Source organism: Protopterus annectens, chromosome 10.part0, assembly GCF_019279795.1.
Source record: "Protopterus annectens isolate FY-2018-M chromosome 10.part0, PAN1.0, whole genome shotgun sequence".
NCBI classification, from domain to species: Eukaryota; Metazoa; Chordata; order Ceratodontiformes; family Protopteridae; genus Protopterus; species Protopterus annectens.
In genome coordinates, this window is record NC_056744.1 from 735,926,557 (window position 1) to 735,946,733 (window position 20,177).

General features: G+C 40.0%; 1 protein-coding gene across 1 annotated transcript in view; it reads left to right on the forward strand.

The window, feature by feature from the left end:
* Positions 1 to 1,441: 1,441 nt before the first annotated feature.
* Positions 1,442 to 20,177, forward strand: part of UBE2U (ubiquitin conjugating enzyme E2 U) — a 658,880-nt gene continuing 640,144 nt past the window's right edge. Inside the window, exon 1 of the mRNA XM_044085559.1 lies at positions 1,442 to 1,927. Coding sequence (XP_043941494.1) covers positions 1,862 to 1,927 — 66 coding nt within the window. The 5' untranslated portion in view covers positions 1,442 to 1,861. The remainder of the gene's footprint in view (positions 1,928 to 20,177) is intronic.

Genomic DNA, 20,177 nt, shown 5'->3' on the forward strand with positions numbered 1-20,177 from the left:
ATTAAATGACTACAATTGTGTGTGTTTTTAAATGTACATCTGAGTGTGTGTGTGTGTGTGTGTGTGTGTGTGTGTGTGTGTGTGTGTGTATGAGAGAGAGTGAGAGTGTGTGCCTAGACATTAAATACCTACCAAATTTATATTCTGAATGTAAAATACTTCCTCCAGCAACAGTTACATAGTCTACAGCAAGTCTGAAACATTAGGTGGCGGAAGTATTTCACACACAAAAAGTATTTATATATATATAGACAGATATATTGTAATGAAGAAAATACCAAATTAACAGATAGCCCATTCCCTAAATGCAATAATGCCCTCCTGGGTGTGTGTTATTGTGCAAATAATGCCCGTCTGGGGTGCAGATGCCCTCCACCTTCATTGGGCCTCAGAATACGCCTTGGGGGTGTTATTTACACAATAACACACACCCTGTCATGTATCATTGCTTATTTTTCATAGCTTTCAACCAATTAAGAACTCTCAATAGAATCTGAGAAAATTCCAGAAATAATCAGTGGACACTTAAAATAATAGTACCATTGACTGTAGACATTGATAAAATTCAAGAATGTGAACTAATAAGCATTTTCTCAAGTAAAGGGAGTCTATAAGTCTAATTATTATTATTTAAGTGTAATTCACTACTCTTTCTCGAAAAGTCATCAGTTTTAGGAGGGGTTGAGAGAGGCTCAACTAAAATTTCAGTCAAAATCAGGAATGACCCTTAAAATCAGAGGTACTACACTTGGAGATTACCTCATTTAATAGGTATATTCTTTTGCAAATACCCACTGTTAGCAATACCTCACACATGTCCAGATTTTTACATCACGTCCAGATTTTGCTGTATCTTTTTGTCTGTTTCTCAAAAAAATCTGTAGTTTTCGAACAGAGCCTTGAGGAACGAAGTTAATATATGAGACATTTGAGTTTCAGACTTCAATGTGTTTAACAAATGTATACTAACATAAATTTATTCTAGCAACGTTTATAAGATCAACATTTAAAATTTGATCCTATTTTTGCATCTTTGTCCCCCATTATTTTTGGCTTTTTCCGGATTTTTTTTTTTTTTTTTTAATGAGCAAGCTAAGAGGTCGAGAGGTATGTCTGTCAGGGTTGTTGTTTCTGAAATACTCAATTGTAAGCTAGCTACCGACACAGCGTTAGTATAAATAAATAAATAAAAAAATAGCACCAGATAAGAGTCCCTGTACTTTCCGACAATATTAAGATTTTTTTTTTTTTTTGCTGTAAAGTGTAGCGGACCAGACAGCATTATTTCCGACATTTTAAACTGTGGTTGTCCAGGAAGTGACTGACAATACTCCTTGTTTACAACGGACTGCAGTTTCAGGGATTGCCCACAAAGGGGCAGAAGAAAGGTTTTGATTCACTTTTTTTGACTAGTTTTCCACTCCTAGTCTTCTTACCATACAGAAATCCAGTGTTGCTATGCAACTCCCTAAACACTGTGCGACGTGAAAAATGTAAGCGCAGCTAAATTATTATATGGTCCTTGTGAATTTGAAAGACCTTGCAGAATGCGCTTTGCTAAAATGATATTAAACGAAATCCATAGTAAACTTTAGTGTTGCTTAGAGACACACTGGCAACTGAACGGTGGCTTCCCGATTAATCTCAATTTGCTTGTTACCTGTGCGAATCTGCCATGATCGGCACTTACAAGAATGAACAGTTTGAGTTTTGTATGTCAAAAGAAAATATTGGAGTAAACGTGTTTCTTAATGCAAATTTTCATGTGATACAGAAAAAAACTTCGGATAGTGAAATGCTGTAGGCTGTACTTCTACACTTCTAATTAAAGCATTGCAAATGCACATGTGCTATTTAAGATATGCAGTCCCGGGCTTATTTACTGCTGCAGAAAGAGCACACACAGTTATCAAATGCCAACCTTTATGTAAGTATAAATTTTAGATTAGTTTGTATGCTAAACAAAGCTTTTGCACTAGATAATCTACAGGCATCTTGACTTCTTTGCTCAAGAAAATCCTCAAATCAGTCAGGGAAATTTTTGAAATATTAATTCACTTAAAACGTTAGTAGATCAAATTGTTTTGCATCAGCACGCATTTTCTAAACTATAAGAAGAATAAAATGAATCGATGTCTTCCAATATTAATTCACTGGCAACAATTCTCAGTGATTTACCAGAAAATCAAAAAAAAATACCAGTGAAAGGGTGCAAATATGAGGCAAAAGTAGAAACAGTCCAGAGGCATACATTTGTCTTTCTATAGAGCTGTTTATGGATTCATAGGTTGTTACTAGGCTATTAACCACTAGGGCCTTTATAAGCCTAGCTGTGCACCCCAATCCAATTGGGCATCTATTAGAAAGGAGGGGTGTTAGTAAGGAGATATCAAAGGGATTTGGGAGGTTGTTATTGGAGAACATTTTACTTATTAACAACCTCTGTCCATCAGAGGCATGGGAGCCAAACTGGGGGTAAAATTGCAGTGTTTCTTTGAAATCCCCTGATAAAAGATGGTGGAGTTTGCCTCCCCATACACATATCCCAAAGGTGTAGCATGTGTATCAGTTATTACATTAAGTGGACTGATAGTGGTATAATAGAGAACACGGAACCATTTATTTTATTTTTACTTAATTTTGCTTTTGTTTACCCGGTTTGTCTGACTGGGTTTAGTCTAAAAACACTTTTTAAGGGAGGCCTGAGCTCCAACACAGTACAAACATTTTTAAGCAAACATTCAGTATTGCACACAAGCAGACATTAAATAATATAACAGTATGAGATAATGGTTAACATAGCTACTAATAGTGCTTAGGAATGGTTTGTGACCATGTTGTAAGTAGCAGTTCATAATGTAGATACCAGTATTCAAATACTAGTATAACTCATTTGTTGACTGTAAAAGTTAATAGAACAACAACAGATGTTTCATCAATATGCATTTTCTGAATACTAAGAATTATGAAATACCAATACCTGTCATTATTTAGTGATTGTAATCCTCAGTGATTTACCAGAAAATCAAAAAATGTAATGAGGAGCAGCATAAATAATAAGATGTAAAACTGGAGATACTAAAAGTTAATAGTACAAAATGCTTTGCATCAACATAAGCTTTCTGAACAATAAGAAAGTATGATTTACAAGAGAAATTGCAAAAAATATATGAGGCAGTATCATGGATGATAGAAAAACAGATTTTGCATCACTATGTATTTTCTGAATGATACATATGAAACTTTAATATCTGACAGATTGTAATAGACCATAATGGAGAACACTGGATGACGCGTATATGCAGAATCATAATAGCAAGTGACATGGTTACACAAGGCCTGTGTTCTTCATTATCACATCTAGCTGATACTATAGCTAAAGATGACAAAAGTTCCTGTCACTAATTTTGGCTCAAAAATTTGCTGTCTCCCACATAATGCATCTTAAATCTGTCGATTTAGAGAGAAAAGGAGGTGGGATGCACTTAATAAATGATACAATCATTAGAATGATACATTTATTTTTCTAGTTCACATTCTCTTATACTTTTCGCCTTCGCATATTAATTGTACTAATATTTTAAAAAGTGCCACTGATTATTTCTGGATATGTCTCTGATTCTGAAGGTAAAAAAAAAAAGTGAGAGCTGTTGCTGAGAGGTCTGACTGGCAGTTCATTGCGTAGCTTTCAAATGTCCCTGATTTTGCCTCATTATGTTTTACTGTGTCTCTTCTAAAATGTTTCATCTTTTTCTGATGTCAATGAATACAGCAGTTAAATATTAAGAGTTTTATAATTTTTATTGTTTGGAAAATGTGTGTTTATGTGAAATCTGTTGTTGTAGCAACTTTTTAAATGTGATTTAAGAGAAATAATTTAAAAATAAAATGTCTCTGAATTGAGCCTTTTTTGAGAGCTATGGACAATAGCACACATTCGTCAAACTATGCCACTACTTTAATACCGTAAGCATTATGTAAACACAATATGGAGTCCACTGTTCTCCATTATTATCCATATTTTTTTCATAAACTACCGTGGACACATTCTTTCCTTTTGCTTTCTACCCATCTAATTTTTGTATGCGTTTGAAGATGGAACATTGAATGACCTTTTGTGCTGGACAAACTATTGTCATGTTAAAAATGTATTTTTGTACATCTTGACTTTACGTGGTGTATTCCTGAAAGGCTACTTCTTGTTCTAATTAAATCTTGTCTACCACAACATAAGAAACAAAATCAGAGTTGTGTTATAGGAATAAAAAATGTTTATATACGTGTACTGCTTCCTTAAGTTTGCTTAAATCCGTCTTCTTCTTCATGGCCAGAAATAGGAGTTAAATGTGAGTAAATCTTAGCTCTGTCTAGTCACAGTAATGATAACTGATATTTAAAATGGTGGCAACAGAGTATTTGACATTGATATGCATGTGCTCTAGCTATAAGCATCTTTTTTAGCACTTGATCACTAAAAATGGTAGTAGTAACTTTTCTCTTTGGCTCACAGTAGTTCTTTATTTTATTAGAGTATGAATGAAATTAGTTATGACACAACAAATAAGTGATGAGTCTCCTCTGTGAACTGCATTCCAAAACAGTTTATACATATGTCCATGCATGATCCTGAGCTTGCAAGACTGTTTAGAGCATGTAGATTTCCAGAAAAAAAAAAGCTTGCATTTTATATATGCAAATAAAGCAGTGGGCAAGACAGCCTTTGTGACCCACGACCAAATGTACATCTGACTCACAAATCCGCCTGGGAAGCCACCAGTCACCTTGAAGGTAGAAGTATGAAATGCATTGCATACCTTTAATTTCTGATTGCAGTGACAGTACGTGTTCCTGTGTGCATCTAGCTTAACATTTTCATATTGTTATTATTATTATATGCTCACAGCATATAAGGTAGAGCCAAAGTATGGCAGTGAAAGGGATAAACTTTAGCCTGACCTTCATTGCCATCTTCAGCTGAAATAAGTTTATTTCTTGATTACCATTATTGTTTGTTTTTATGGTTATTTTTTGGGTTAATTACTATTTGAAATTTGTTGGTAAGTTGCTGGTTTGTAATGCAGCTGTTTGTAACTACAGGTGTGCAGTTCATAGTCTGGTTTTAAGGAGTGTAGTCATTTCAGCATCTGAAAATAGGTCCAGGGCATAGTATTATAGGACTGTTTAGATTTTTATCCAACAACTGGCTCAAATACATATTAAGAACTGTTTTTCTTTTATTTATTGTTTTGATTTGCAACCATTATTTTGCAGTTCATACACATTAGCTCACTGCATAGTGATTTGAGCAGTTAGCAGTTGGGTATCTCACTGCCTTCTCTCTGGAGCCTGTACTTCCTCCCCATGTCTACTGTGTTACTACCACACATTATGGGAGTCCACCCTTCTTGATTATTACCCATATTTTTTCATACAGTACCCTGAACACATTCTTTCCTTCTGCATTTCTTCTGTGTCTGTGGACTATTACTCGGTGGTTTGGTTTCCTACCTCATCCTAAAGATGTGCCATAGGTGAGTCGGTGAGTGTTCCTAATGCCATTAGTTGTGTTTGCTGTAAGTGTGTGAGTATGTGAATGTGAGAGAGTGTGTGTGAGTGTGTGTGTGAGTGTGTGTGAGTGTGTGTGAGTGTGTGTGAGTGTGTGTGTGTGTGTGTGTGTGTGTGTGTGTGTGTGTGTGTGTGTGTGTGCATGTGCACACTGTTTAAGATTAGTCTGACTGCCTTGATGCTTAAAGAGTATCCAATAGGCTCCAGCTCTGCAATGACCCTGCAGTGGAATGAATGGGTTATTGGAAGATGATTGAATTAAATGAAATAATTTAGTAAAACTACCTTATTGATTTGGTCTGATTTATACTTAGATCTTCATTTATATGGTCTCTTCCATGTTATAAAAGCCTGTGGATAGAAAAGACAAGCATTCGTTCATGGCTTGTTTCTGTGGTATGTGAACAAAACTTGGTGTGAATTCTTGTTTTGTGGTATCCAATAAGTACTAGTTGTGCAGTAACTGAGTCTCTAAAACCTGTGAAATTACTTTGTCAGAAAGGGTAGTGATGTAGTTGATATTTTGTCTCTGAATAAGAAATTGTAAGGCAAATCAAGTGATAATTGTTTGTCCAGTGCTCTTAATCACCTTTCAGTTTGTCATTTGCTTGGCATTGACTTAAGAAGTCAATAATAAAACTTGAGAACCCTAGCTATGTTTAAAAAGTGATTTTATATGTAGAAGAATAATAAAATAAAAAGGCTAGGAATGTGAGACTGGGACATGAAAGGAATAACACAAGTAGGATAGAAGGAGGGGGAGAAACTGAGATTTTTGAGGTGCCACTGACTTGGAGCAGCTGTTTTGCTAAGGGAGCTCTAAGTAGCACAATATGTAAGGTTTGTAAGAAAATTATGGAGCTTTGTGGTAGAATAGGTAAGCTAGAGATGGTTGGAGACTGGCAAGAATGGAGATAAGAGTCAAGCAGCAGGCTGGCAGACAGGATGGGGTGGGAAAAGATAAGGGGGAGGCAGATTACATGGGCAGTGATTGTCTAAAGAGTACAGACAAGCAAGGTGGCACAGCGTAAGATGAAAGTAGAAGATGCAGTTGCGAACAGGGGAGCAAGGAGAATGAAGCAGATGTAGAAGGACAGATGCAGGTATCAGTGACAAGTAATAAAGGGAAAATGGATCTTTAGGCAGCCATGCAGGACACCACAAGGAGAGCAAGTTGAAGGTGGGCAGAGAGGGACACTTAGCACAATGAGACAGACAGAGGGTAAAAAGAACACTGGAGAAGGCTTGTAGGAGGAGCATGGGAGTGATGGAGACTAGATTACATGCAGCACAGTGAGGATGGCAAGCAGTGCAGACTGTGAAAAGGGCTGAAATTAGCAGAAGTGGAATGGAAAGGTTACAGACAGGATTGGTAATGGCATGGGCTAGGATGTGAAAAATATCAGAGCTAGTATGGAGTCAGAGAGGAGGATTTTTAATGATGGAAGTCTGCTTCACAAGGGGGATTAAGAGTATAGAGAAGTGATTTCAGTGAAATTAGTTTTGGGGCCTATTTTTCATAATGTTTGGGAGGAAGAGACCAATGTCATCACATGGGGGCAGGGATACACACATATTGTGATGAAGGTAAACCCTATTAACATTTTGGGAAAGGGTGGTTAATGTGGCAACAAACCGTATCAGGAAGGTGACAAAGGAATGCCAGGAGAGACAGTTGGAATTATCAGTCTCAGAAATGTTACCTGTACCAGCAGTAGAACATGGAGGAAGTAGAGGATTAGAGTTCTTAATGACTGACTATAGCACTGAAAAAAGGAGGTGGGGTTGGGACTAGTAGGTGGAGACCACCTCTTTACAAGTCATGGTTCAGTAATCCAGAATTTATAATAACACTTAGAGCTGGGTTATAAAGGTACATCTCAGTGATCATATCTTCAAGCTAAGATAGGAGTGTGTGTGATAGAAACAGAAGAGTGAGATAGGTGTTCCAGTGGTAGATGGAAAACATGCTAGATGAACAGGTTAGGGTGACTTAGAGCTAGGTTATGTAGTATTACTCTGCAGTGCAAGGAGTTTGGATAGGAAGATAGGGAGCTGCAAGCATTTGTAAAGGAGTGAAGGGTGGCTGTTACTGGTATCACAGAAACTTGGGCTAAATACAAAAAGATAGGACATGGAGGTGTCCTTGAGTATGTTACTCTGGAATGACAGAAAAAGGACAGATGAGGGTGGAGTAACAATTTGCATAAAGAAGTTTATCAACTGTGATTCTGGAGACCAGGAAGGAGGGAAAACACTGTATCTGAAATACTGCAAGGGAGTGGATGGGATTAGAATCTGTGAAGAGTTTAAATAGAAGAAGTAGGAGGGGTAATGCCAGATTGTATGTGTCACCCAGAAACATCAAGATGACCAGAGAAGAAAAGAATAAAATAAGTGGGGTAGGAGATAGAGGATGGTACTGTTTGGGGAGCTGAACCTGCTTGGAGTAGACTGGGTAATGCAGAGCTGCAGGGTACAAAGAATAGGAGCTGACTGAAGTCTTGGTCCATGTTGGGTTCAACCATCTAGTGCAGAACTGTACCAGAAAGGATAGAATTCAGGATGTGCTCCTAACCAGTGCAGAGGGTGTCATGGATCTTCAACTTAAGGCGCAATTAGCCGTCAGTGATCATGGTAATATATTGCTTAGAATATGGGAAGAGAATAAGAATATGGAAGAGTGGTTCAACTGTCCTGTAAAGGAGCATTAAGGTTGAGTTAAGATACTGGGAGCAAGCTGAGGGAGTGAAACTTTGGGAGTCAGTCAGGGATGGATTAGTCCTTGCTAAGGGCACGGGTAGCCACATAAGAATGTAATAAGAAAATAATTGTCTGGTAGTTGGTGTAGAGGATTAAAAAGCTGTTAACGAGCTGTTTCTTGCTCATAGGTAAGTACTTGGCTAGCTGCCCTTGAAGCCCATTTTAAGAATATCCAATTACTCCTTTTTGTGCTTGAATAAACCTATCCCATTTAGTTAGAGATTAGCCCTGCCTATTTCACGGTCGATAATTATGTATTACACCTAAAGATAATAACTGGGATTGTAGCATAGATAATTTGAGGGGACCAATGCATGGGGTAAAGCATTTAGGAGCTGCCTCTGTCCATTAGTAGTATAGTGGGATACATTTTCTGTTTCCTATCCATATGTCCAAGTTGCACTTGGATATGGACAGGGATGAACTTTGTTTTATGTAGATGGGAGTTGTTTTGGAGCAGTGGTATTCTTTGTGAGATATACGTGTCCCTCCAAACCATTCTGGTGATGTTGTAGAAGAGGTTTATATCCCTAGACTGAGTATTTCTGATGCCACTGGACTTGCTGATTTGCAGTAATTCCATCAGTATTGAGCCAGAGGATGCCTTGTATGTCAGACACAGGTCACCTCTTAGCAGTCTGTTGGATACCGAGTATAGTGAATGGGCTATGAGTATGTCCATTTAGGATATGCTGTTTAGGCCTTGTGTCTTTTTAGTAAGGTATCGCTATGGGCATTACAGTTGTTGCATGTGTCTGGACAGATACATGCCAAAGGGCCATTATAATCAATAATTGGCTTATTGATGGCAGAGTAAAGGGTGACAATGACATCCCTCAATTTAGACACGATCCCTTTGTTTATATGCTGTGGTTCATAGGTGTTTACTAGGCTAATGATCACAAGGGCCTTTTTAAACCTAGCTGTTCATCCCAAATTTCTGACAAGTTTGGGTACCCTTGATAAGTTTTAAGCAGGGGCTTGGGAGATGAAACATTTACAAGCAGGGGCCTGGGAGATGAACCATTTACAGGTTGCCTGTATCCATTAGATATAGGTGCCAAACCTGGGATGAATTTCCTGTTCCCCATCTAATTGTACAAGTTGCGGTTGAGTTTGGTTAGGGAGGAACTCTGCTTCACATGGATGGTGAGCCTGTTACAGAGATGGGGTAGTCTCTAGGATGCATACCTGTCTCTCCAGCAGGTCCTATTAATATCACAGGCAAGGTTTAAGTGTTCAGAATAGGTAATTTTGCTGCTGTTTGTTTTGTGGAAATGCAGGAGTTCCATTAGAATGGGGTCTGACAATGCCCTGTATGCCAGGCATAGATCTCCCCTCAATAGCCTGTAGGAGACAGGATACAGGGATAGGGCCTTCAGGAGGTGTACATAGAACATTTGACTTATGTCCTGTATTCTTTAATTGAGGAACCTCTGTGGACGTTCCACTTGTTGCATATGCCTGGTTAGGTACATACCAAAGGGAGCATTGTACTCCATAATAAGTCTGATGAATTCCAAATACACTGTAACAATGACTTCCTTGGTCCTACATGCCATACCTTTGTTTATAAGTTGTGCAACATAGAATGATTTCCTCACTACTGTAGACACGTGGTTGTCAAAGGCTAGATTACTGTCTAGGTGTGTCTCTAAGTCCCTGACTACGGAGTCAGTTTTAAGGGGTGTGTTGTCAGTATGATAGTTACCAGAGGTAGATGACTTCCTAAAGGATACTATTATGCATTTCGTGGCATTTAATTTTAGTCCACGGCTCTGACACCAGTTGTTTGTCTGTGTCAGCCCTTCCCGGAAAACATTTATATCAGTGTGGGCTTCAATGACAGCTCCTAATTTGCAGTCCTATGCAAATATAGTCAGCCAAAGACCATTGACATTGTTCTTCAGAGAAGTAAATGCCAAAAATTGCAGTCCAAGGACCAATCCCTGAGGGACTCCACTTGTGACTGGCCTTTTTGTAGAGGTAGACTCCCCAATTCTAATTTCCTGGGTCCTGTCTGTGAGCCAGTTGGCTCTCCATCGGGTGACATATAGGTTTGTACCTAACCTCTTGAATTTCTAAACAATGTCCATGTGGGGTATTGTGTCAAATGCCTTGGCCAGATCAAGGCAGGCAGTGTGAACCATTTTGCCCTCAGCCATTGCTTTTCTGACCTTCTCAAGGAAGTCGATCAGTTTGAATAGGCATGACCTGCCCGTGACAAAACCAAACTGGGTTGTGTCCAGTGTCTGAAGATTTACTATATCATTACTGATCATTTCCATGATATTTCTTTCCATGGCTTTGCATGAAAGACTAGTGAGACTTATGAATCTGTAGTTTCAAGGGTCTGTAGATGGCCCACCTTTGTGCAGAGGGATGACTGTTGCTGTTCTCCATTCATGAGGCAAAAAGCCTGTTTGGAGGCTACAGTTAAATAGAAATTCCAGAGGACCTGATAGGTCATGTTTCATGCTATTTAGAAGACATCCTGGGATATTATCTGGGCCCATTGATGCAGTGTTCTTGGTCTTAGAGAGAGCATTAAGGACCTGTTAGCTAGTAATAGCAGGGGAAGTTATATTTTATGGTATTTCCTGAGGGAAGGTTGAAGGGGGAGATAGGGATAAGGTTGGCTCTGAGTTTATCAGCCAGTAAGTTTGCTATATCTTCTGGATCACTATAGGTGGCTCCATTTACAATGAGCTCTGTACACAATTTTGTATTGCCTTTGAGGCTGCAGACATAGCTAAAGAATGCCTTGTTATTGTCCTTGGGCTGGGAGGCCAAGTTGACCTCTTATTTGGTAGACCTTATTTGTCCTGTGAGTTGTTTTTTTTTTTTTTTTAGTTTGAGAGTGTTTTTATCCTGCTGGGTGCTATACCTCCTAATTTTTTGCCATGATTTCTTCCTTCTGTTATACAGCCTGTGATGGTGCAAGGTATTGCCAGCTATGCCAGGAGAAGTAGGGCAGTGCATGTGTAACATATGCTAGCACAGATAGCCGGAGTTTTTTAAAGAATTATATGTCATTTGTATTTCAAACTGATTGTGTCGAAAATGTATCTGTAAAGCTGCTTGTGTTAAAAATGTACCAACAGTGAGTCCTGCCGGACATAAAAGAAACACACCTGTATATCAGATTTTATTGTAACTGCTGAAGTGAATATATTGTAACAGAGGATACTGGAAGAGAAGACATTAATCTCAGTCCAGCTAACTTTGAAAAATAGTCTGAAATTAAATTACCTGGTGTAGGCCATAAAAATTGTATGTTACAGTTCTTTTTGCAGCCATAGACAATCCTACTTTATTATCCTTAGGGGTGAACTAATTGCTACCCTGTAAGGGGAGAAGTTTCTGAAATGGTTTAATAGCTTCCAGATGCTGTAACACATCTTAGCAAAGCTCTTTGCGTGTGTGTTATGGCGCATATGTGCTAGAGTCTGGTTCAGTTGCTAGTAAAGGGGGTAGTGTTAGAACCAGAAATCAGATGACCATATGCATGTGATGTCATTCATAAACCAGCACTGAAATGATGCTTTAATATTCGATGAGACAGAAGTCTCAAGGGAGTCTGTTTTTGAAACCTGACAAAGAAGTAAGGCCACTCACCCACTTCATCTTGCCATGCTTTAGTAAGTAACCAGGGAATAGCAATTAAATCAGTCAGGAAAATATAGTGAGATAAGTTAAGTATTGTTTTTCTGTATCTGTGTGAATCTTTCGATCTGTGTTATTTTTAATATTTTCTGTGATTGAAACTCTGGTGTTTATTGTAAATAGATATTTAGTATTTTCATGTTGTTTTATTTATTATTAAATATATTTAAACTTTTCATAGTGGCTGGTCCTTTAGGGAATATTTTAATGTTTGAGAATACTTATATTTATTTGGTGACATTGTAGCCGTTCCTGAAAGCCTTGCTGCATTGGTCAAACATTACCATTTGTGTTAGTATTAATTTTACTCAGTATAATTGGGTACCATTGTAAGAGCCTTATAGTAGTTGGCTTTGGAGTGTTCTGGTGGCAGTACCTACCTTTATAGTCTGGGCAGAGGGGCATAGCTGATAAATCTGTGCCAGCCTTTCACAGGTGCATGTGAAAATCACATTTCAGAGAGTGCGTGTCAGCCACTTGGAGCAGAGACACACAGCACTGGTTTCACAGAGAGGGAAGTTGCGGACTTGGCTGAGGACTCAATTCTACAGCTGTGGTCAGTGTGGGGTTTTATATAGGGCCTGGTGAGAAAGAGGGAACCCGGTCCTAGGATGGGAGTGTGTTCCCTGTGTGATCTTAAGGAAAAATGTGCTTGGTGCAGAGAGCTGCATCTGAAAATACTGTGTTTATCCATATTTGCTTCAAGTGAATGTTCCACACCAGTTTCCATGGTGGGGATTGAGACTCCTTGATCACTGGCCTAGAGCAGGAAGATCAGACATGATTCCACCAGGATAGCTTGTTTATTTGCATTGGTTCTGTACTTCTTCCTGGTGGGTACAGCTACCTCTATGCAGCTATTAACACGCTTATATAGGGTTTCTGTAAATAATTCTTCATAGGCAGCAGTGTTCTCAAGGTTTGTGGGGGCTTGAAATTTTGCCAGCTTATCAGTTAATAGAAGGAAGTTAGATTTATAGTAGTTCCTGAATATTTCAGGGTTAGCTGGAGGTCCAGGCTTTATTTTTACTTCAAAGGAGACCATTTTATGGTCTGACCTTTCCAGAGAAGACATTACACTGGGGGGGGGGGGCAGCATTCTCCCATATTAGGTAGGACCACATGCAGCATGGTTGCACCCCTGGTTGGTGCATTGACAACCTGGTCCAGGGAGTTTGTGTTTATAATATACAAGAATCACTGCCTGTATGTTTGGATGTATGTTTGGAGTCATATAGGATTCCCAGTTAATAGTGATGTAATTAAAGTCACTCATGAATATGGTACCCAGTTGGATGGTGAGTGTTTCCAGTAAGTTTAAATACATGGTATGGGTTTCCTGAGAGGGAGAGCTATAACTTGCAAGGAAGTGGTATTGGATTTTGTCTATGGTGATTTGAACATGGAGCATACCTCTATGCAGCTATTAACACGCTTGTATAGGGTTTCTGTAAATAATTATTCATAGGCAGCAGTGTTCTCAAGGTTTGTGGGGGCTTGACATTTTGCCAGCCTATCAGTTAATAGAAGGAAGTTAGATTTATAGTAGTTCCTGAATATTTCAGGGTTAGCTGGAGGTCCAGGCTTTATTTTTACTTCAAAGGAGACCATTTTATGGTCTGACCTTTCCAGAGAAGACATTACACTGGGGGGACAGCATTCTCCCATATTAGTTAGGACCACATCCAGCATGGTTGCACCCCTGGTTGGTGCATTGACAACCTGGTCCAGGGAGTTTGTGTTTATAATATACAAGAATCACTGCCTGTATGTTTGGATGTATGTTTGGAGTCATATAGGATTCCCAGTTAATAGTGATGTAATTAAAGTCGCTCATGAATATGGTACCCAGTTGGATGGTGAGTGTTTCCAGTAAGTTTAAATACATGGTATGGGTTTCCTGAGTCATAGAGGGAGAGCTATAACTTGCAAGGAAGTGGTATTGGATTTTGTCTATGGTGATTTGAACATGGAGCATCTCAAGTGCATTGTCCTGCTTGACCAGCCTTGAGGCATATTTTTTTCTGATGTGTATATATCGAATAACTTTCTTACAACAACGAATACATGTTGTTCAAAAGTTAGGTCACTGCCCACATAAGTTCCTAAATCCAAAACAATTGGGTCAACTCTTATAGGAGTGTTGTTAATGTGGTAGTTCCCTGGGATAGATAACTTCCCAAAGGATACAATAATGCATGCATTTTTTGGCATTTGGTTTCAGTTCATGATTTTGGCGCCAGTTATTTATTTGGGCTACATCTTCCTGCAGGATGGCCAAGTCATTTCAGGATTCAGTGACTGTTCCTAGCTTGCAATCAGTAAACTTAGTCAGCCAGAGCTGTTTGTTATTGACTTTACCTTCAGAAAAGTAGATGCTAAACAGGAGGTGTCCCAGCACAGAATCCTGGGGACTCCACTGGTGACTGTTCTCTTTGTGGAAGTATTTTGATTTCTTGCATCCTATCTGTGAGCCATTTGTCAGTCCAGCGGGTGACATAGGGGATAATAAACAGCTTATTTAGCTTTTCTACTATGCCTGAGTGGGGAATTGTGTTAAAGACGTGTGGCCCATGGTTTGATTCTCTCAGTCTCCATTGCCTAATTGTGTGATTTTGAGCAAGTCACTTAACCAGACAGTGCTCACAGGCTAAGTCTGAAGTAAGTCCATGAAGATTAGTACTCTACCCTGGTAAGCAAACCAAAAAAAAAAAAAAGGATAGCAGTTATGGCAAAAAGGTTAGGAATCACACAATATGCAAAGATGGGGAGGGAAGATAAAGTAGGCACAGTACAAGGAGGATAGCAGAAGGGCAACAAAGCTGGTGAAGGCAGCACAGTGTAGGGAAGATAGCAGAAGGGCAGCAAAGCTGGTGAAGGCTGCAAAGGTGCATAGGAAGTTATTAGTCTAGCAGCCCTAGAGCCCTTACAAGCCCAATTCATAGAGTATGTCTATGATAAACATTGACTAACCCTGTCCATGAGGGACATGGGTGCCACCCCCGGGGTGAATTTGTGGTCTCCCCATCCATTTGTCCAGGTTGTGCTTGAATAGGGTCAGTGAAGACTCTGCTTCACATGAATTGGAAGTTTATTCCAGAGTAGCGGCAGTCACTGGGAGATATATCTGTGTCTCCAGCATGTTTTTTTAATGTCACAGGCCAGGTTAAGATCCCTAGAGTGAGTGACTCTTGTGCCATTTGACTTGCGGATGTGCATCATATCCATCAGGGCAGGGTCAAAGACTGCCCTGTAGGTCAAGCACAAGTCACCTCTCTGTAGCCTATATGATACATAGTACAGTGACAGGGCTTTCAGTCTATCCATGTAAGTCATGGTTTGGAGGCCCTGTATTTTCTTGGTAAGAAACCTCTGTGATCTCTCCACCTGCTGCAGATATCTGGTGAGGTACATGCAGAAGGGAGCATTGTGCTCTATTAGTGGTCTGATGAGGGTCGAGTACAGTGAGTTATAACATCCTTAGATCTGGATGAGATGCCCTAACATATGAGATGCGCAATGTAGAAGGCTTTCCTTACCACTGTGGAAACTTGGTGGTCGAAATTCAGATTGCCATCTACCTCTGTTCCCAGAATTTGCACCACTGAGTTTGAACTTGGCGGTGGGGGGGGGGGTGCTGTCAGCATTGTAATTGGCTGGGAATTCTACTTTGCCAAAGGGGTTAATAATGCACTTATTTGCATTTAGGTTTAGACCATGGCTTTGGCACCAGTCATTTGTCTGTGTTAGCCCCTCCTGTAATATGTTAACATCACTGGGAGATTCGGAGATTGCACCCAGTTTGCAATCTTCAGTGAACTTTGGTAAGGCAGAGACTGTTTGCTTTAGCCTGGACGTCTGAGAAATAGATTCCAAACAGTAAAGGGCCCAGCACAGATGCTTGTGGTATGTCACTGGTGACAGGTCTACTGGTAGAGGTGGAGTCACTAACTTTGACAGTATGTGTTCTGTCAGTGAGCCAGTTGGCTACACATCTAGTGATGTAAGGGTTAATCCCCAGCTGGGAGAGTTTCTCAATGATACCCGAGTGGGAGTTTGTGTCAAAAGCCTTGGCTAGGTCAGGACAGGCAGTATGCATGTCTTCATCCAGGGCTTTGGTGACTTTCTTGAAGAATTCTACTAGGTTTAGTAAGTGTCATCTACCTTAATGAAGCCAAACTGGGTTGGGTCTGGAGTTTGAAGGTCACTTATGTCCTTGTTGATAAGGTCCATAATGATTCTTTCCATGGCCTTACAGATGAGGGTAGTTAGTCTTGTGGGACTATAGTTCCCAGGGTCTGTTGATGGCTCCACTTTGTGCAAGGGGATTACTGTTGCTGTTCACCACTCTGCTGGAGCAAAGCCAGTTCTCAGGCTATGGTTAAAGAGAACGTCAGGTGGGTCCTCTAGGTCCTGTTTTAGATTGCTTAATAAGCAACCTGGGATGTTATCTGGTCCCATTGAAGCCATGTTTTTGGCATTGGAGAGCGCAGATATGACTTGATCTCTAGAGATACTAGGCAGAGGACTGTTGTCAGGTATGCTTTGAGGTATGGCTGGCAGGGACAGGTTGGTGAAGTTTGTGCCAAATCTGTCAGCTAGCAGGTTGACAATTTCCTCTGGTAAAGTATGAGTGGTACTATCTACTACTAGTTCGGCACATAGCTGGGCATTTCCTTTTAGATTTCAGATGTAGTTAAATAATGCCTTATGATTATCCTTAGCTAGGGATACTATTTTACCTTTGTAATTAGCTTTAGAGGACTTTACAAGATTTCTGATTTGCTTGTTCAAGCTATGGAGGGAATTCTTTCGTTGCTGAGTCAGTTCCCTCTTGTTTTTAGACATCAGTTTTTTCCTTTTGTTATATGCTTGACGTCCACAAGGGTGGCTTGTTTTTTCTGGAGGACCGGATTTTAATCCGGTCAGGCACAGCTGAATCTGTACAGTTGCTTAAGTGTTTATACAGAGCATTTGTGTACACTTTTGAATGGGAGTAATTGTTGTCTGTAATTATGGGGGGGGGATATAAAACTTTTTATACTATTGCTTAGTAGACTCTAGTTTACTTTGGAAGAGTTTTATAGTTTTTTTTTTTTTTTTTTTGCTCCTGTGGTGGTAACAGGTTCAATAGTTATTTTGAATGAGACTGATTTATGGTTTGACATTACCAGGAAGGGCATCACTTGGGGGGTGACCCCCCCATATTGATGAGTACTATGTCTATGACATTTGAGCTCCTTGTGGGGATGCAGATTATCTGTTCCAGAGCATTTGTATTGACAATATCCAGGAACCTCTGGGCAAGCATGTTTGTGCTCATGTGTGTCACCTAGTCGTTTGAAGGATAGTTGAAATCTCCTCTGCCTAAGGTGTTGGGCTGCAGGGCGAGTGTCTCTGGTAAGTCAAAGTAGGTGGTATTCTTTTCATGGTGGGGGCCTATAGCTAGCAATGATGTGGTAGAGTATTTTTGTGTATAGTTAATAGGACATGCAGTAGTTTGAGGGAGTTGTATTGTTTTGTTTTAATGAAGATGGATACACATCCACCTTTGGTTCTTTCACACTCATTTTGAGGTCTGAATGTGTGGAAGGCATTGTAACCTTGCGCGGCCTAGGTGCTCTCCGCAGCTTTAAACCATGTCTCAGTGACTGCACAGACAACATCTTCCAAAGGGAAGGAGTGCTTCCAGGAAGTGCGGTTTCATGTTGAGACTCCTAGCATTAAGCAGCAGAACCTTGAGTTTGTCTCGAGTGGATTTTGTTACATCGGAAATTTTGTTGTTTTGACATTGCCTAAAAAGGCACTATGGGGGTGGCAAGTGCAAGGAGACAGGTGCAGACCATCTCTGGTAATGCAGCATGGCCTGTCGACCATGTCTTCTCAAGTTGACAGATACTGGATCCCCCTGCGCTGACACCACAAGCTAAGCTAATTGTTGAATTCAATCATTTTTTGTTTATATTGTGGCATCATCCTGGGTGTAAGGTAGAATGCTGCTTAGGACTAGAGTCATACTTGCCTGGGACACATAATCAGAGAGTTCTATCACAATTCTCTTCATATAATCCAGAGAGGTACATCTCATGTCATTCACTTCAACATGGGCTATGACAGAGTCATAGTGGTACTTGTTGAGGTACTTGGGTGCCTGTGTAATTTAACTCATCCTGGCTCCTGAACTTCTCCTTGTCCAACCTGGTGAGGGGGACATCTGTGTGTCTCACTGTCTAGTTGCCTATGACCAGGACATTAGGTTTTGAGGTGTTTTGTCTTAGGGACTTATTTGCTAAGACACTGGTATATGTATTATGTGTAGTGGTTTCTATTTGCATAGCGGTGTGTGAAAGTGGTTTATGTTTGGGAGGTCTTTGATCTTTTGGTAGACTTCTAGTGAGTACCTTCACATGTTTGGGTTTGTGTCATGACCTCATTTTGTGTGAGAGCTGAAGTGTGTGCTCTGACAACATGTCTGATGTCCAGTTTGTTGTTACGTGAGTGAACTGATTCCAGTTTCATAATGGAATTACATCTCTCACATAGGGTATTTGTTTGTTTTAGGAGTAAGTGGTTGTCAGTATATATGAGGCAATTACTAAATCGCCTCAGGATGCCCATGTCAATCAGGTTGGCTGGTGAAATGATAGGAAACTGTTCGTCCATTATAGCAAGTTTTTATCATATGTACTATTAGGGAAGGGAGTGAGCTAGTTTGACCAGTTTTTGTGCTAGGACTAACAAAGATGCTTGTTCTATTGAAGGCTATGGATGATAAGTGTGGCAACACTGCTCAGTGCACTCGTAGTGCAGTAAGGAAGCTTGGGAGGGTTCCACTGACAGATGTTTAGGCAAAAATTTAATTTCAAGGTGTTCGCATCTGTTCAAGGCACCCCTAACCAGTGTTGTATGGTGCGCTGCAACACACAAACATGAGGCTTAATTTCACCTGTATTTAAGACATTTTTTAGGTAATTTGCAAATAGGAAATCGCACAATGAACCTTCATCCAGCAATCCCCAGCTCAGACACGGCTGGCTCCACACTCTTCTGCCACAAGGGTGCAGGGGTGCCCTTCTTAATGTAAGATGGCTGGTTTAGTGTTCAAGTACATCAATAACAGGCAAGATTCACCAGGTCTGAATCTAGTCTATGGTATCTAGGTATCAGAGCAGTACAAACTGAGTATGGAGAAGTGAAAAAAAATACCTAGAGCCATTTTGTGCATTTCCCAGCTCATTTAGACCAGGTAAACACCTTCCACCACCAGATAAACAATCCCAATCCTCCCAATGCAAAAGCACAGTTAGTGTCTGGAGTGAAATGCTACCAGAAACAAATTTAAACAGTACAAAATGCTACCACAAACAAACTTAAAGATGTAGCAGTGTACTATAAACAGCTTATAAAAGTGTGGTTATTCAATAAATGTACTTTACTTTGAATAAATGAGCCAAGAGCCAGTCAACTGTACAGAATTTATAAAGGCTGTAAAAAACAAGATAAGCCCTACAGTCAATAAAACTACATTCAGAAATCTCAAGTATTTCCTCAACATCAACAGACCAGGCTGCCTCCCAGTTTACTAGATGGAAAATCCACTGACCTTTTTTGTGTAAAAAAACAATTGTTTGCTAGAGTGTAAAAATACACTACTTTATCCAACAGCTAGCTAGATCAAGTAGAACAGACAATGGGAGGCAAAATATGCTATCTGAAGTAGTTTACTTCATTTGGTCTTCAACCTGTGGGATACCAGATCCGAGCCGGCAATTTCACTAGCATCTGCTCCAAGCTCCTCCCCTTACCCATAATACACTTCCACTACCTTCCAATCCCCAGATCTCGTTTGCCACGGCTTGTTGAAGCATCGTGATCTCCTGATCTCCAAGTAATGAGTGGGTTTTCTGCTTTTAAGCAGCATTTTTCTCTAAAATGTTTGAGTATAAGTGTTTAGTGTAGGTTCCCTCTCCTCCTCCCCTCGCTGGTGCGTTGTGTAATAGAATCTTTATTGTAGTTTAGAGTTAGTTTGTTAGTGTACATTGCTTCTCCTCCTCCCTCAGTGTTCTGTGTGACTTGAGTGTGTGGTGAGTGGTCTGAGTGGGAAAACAGGTATTTTTTTCTCTCCTTTTTTCCTTCTCTAGGGTGAGTGGCTTGGATAGAGACATGGCTGATAAAAGGTGCAC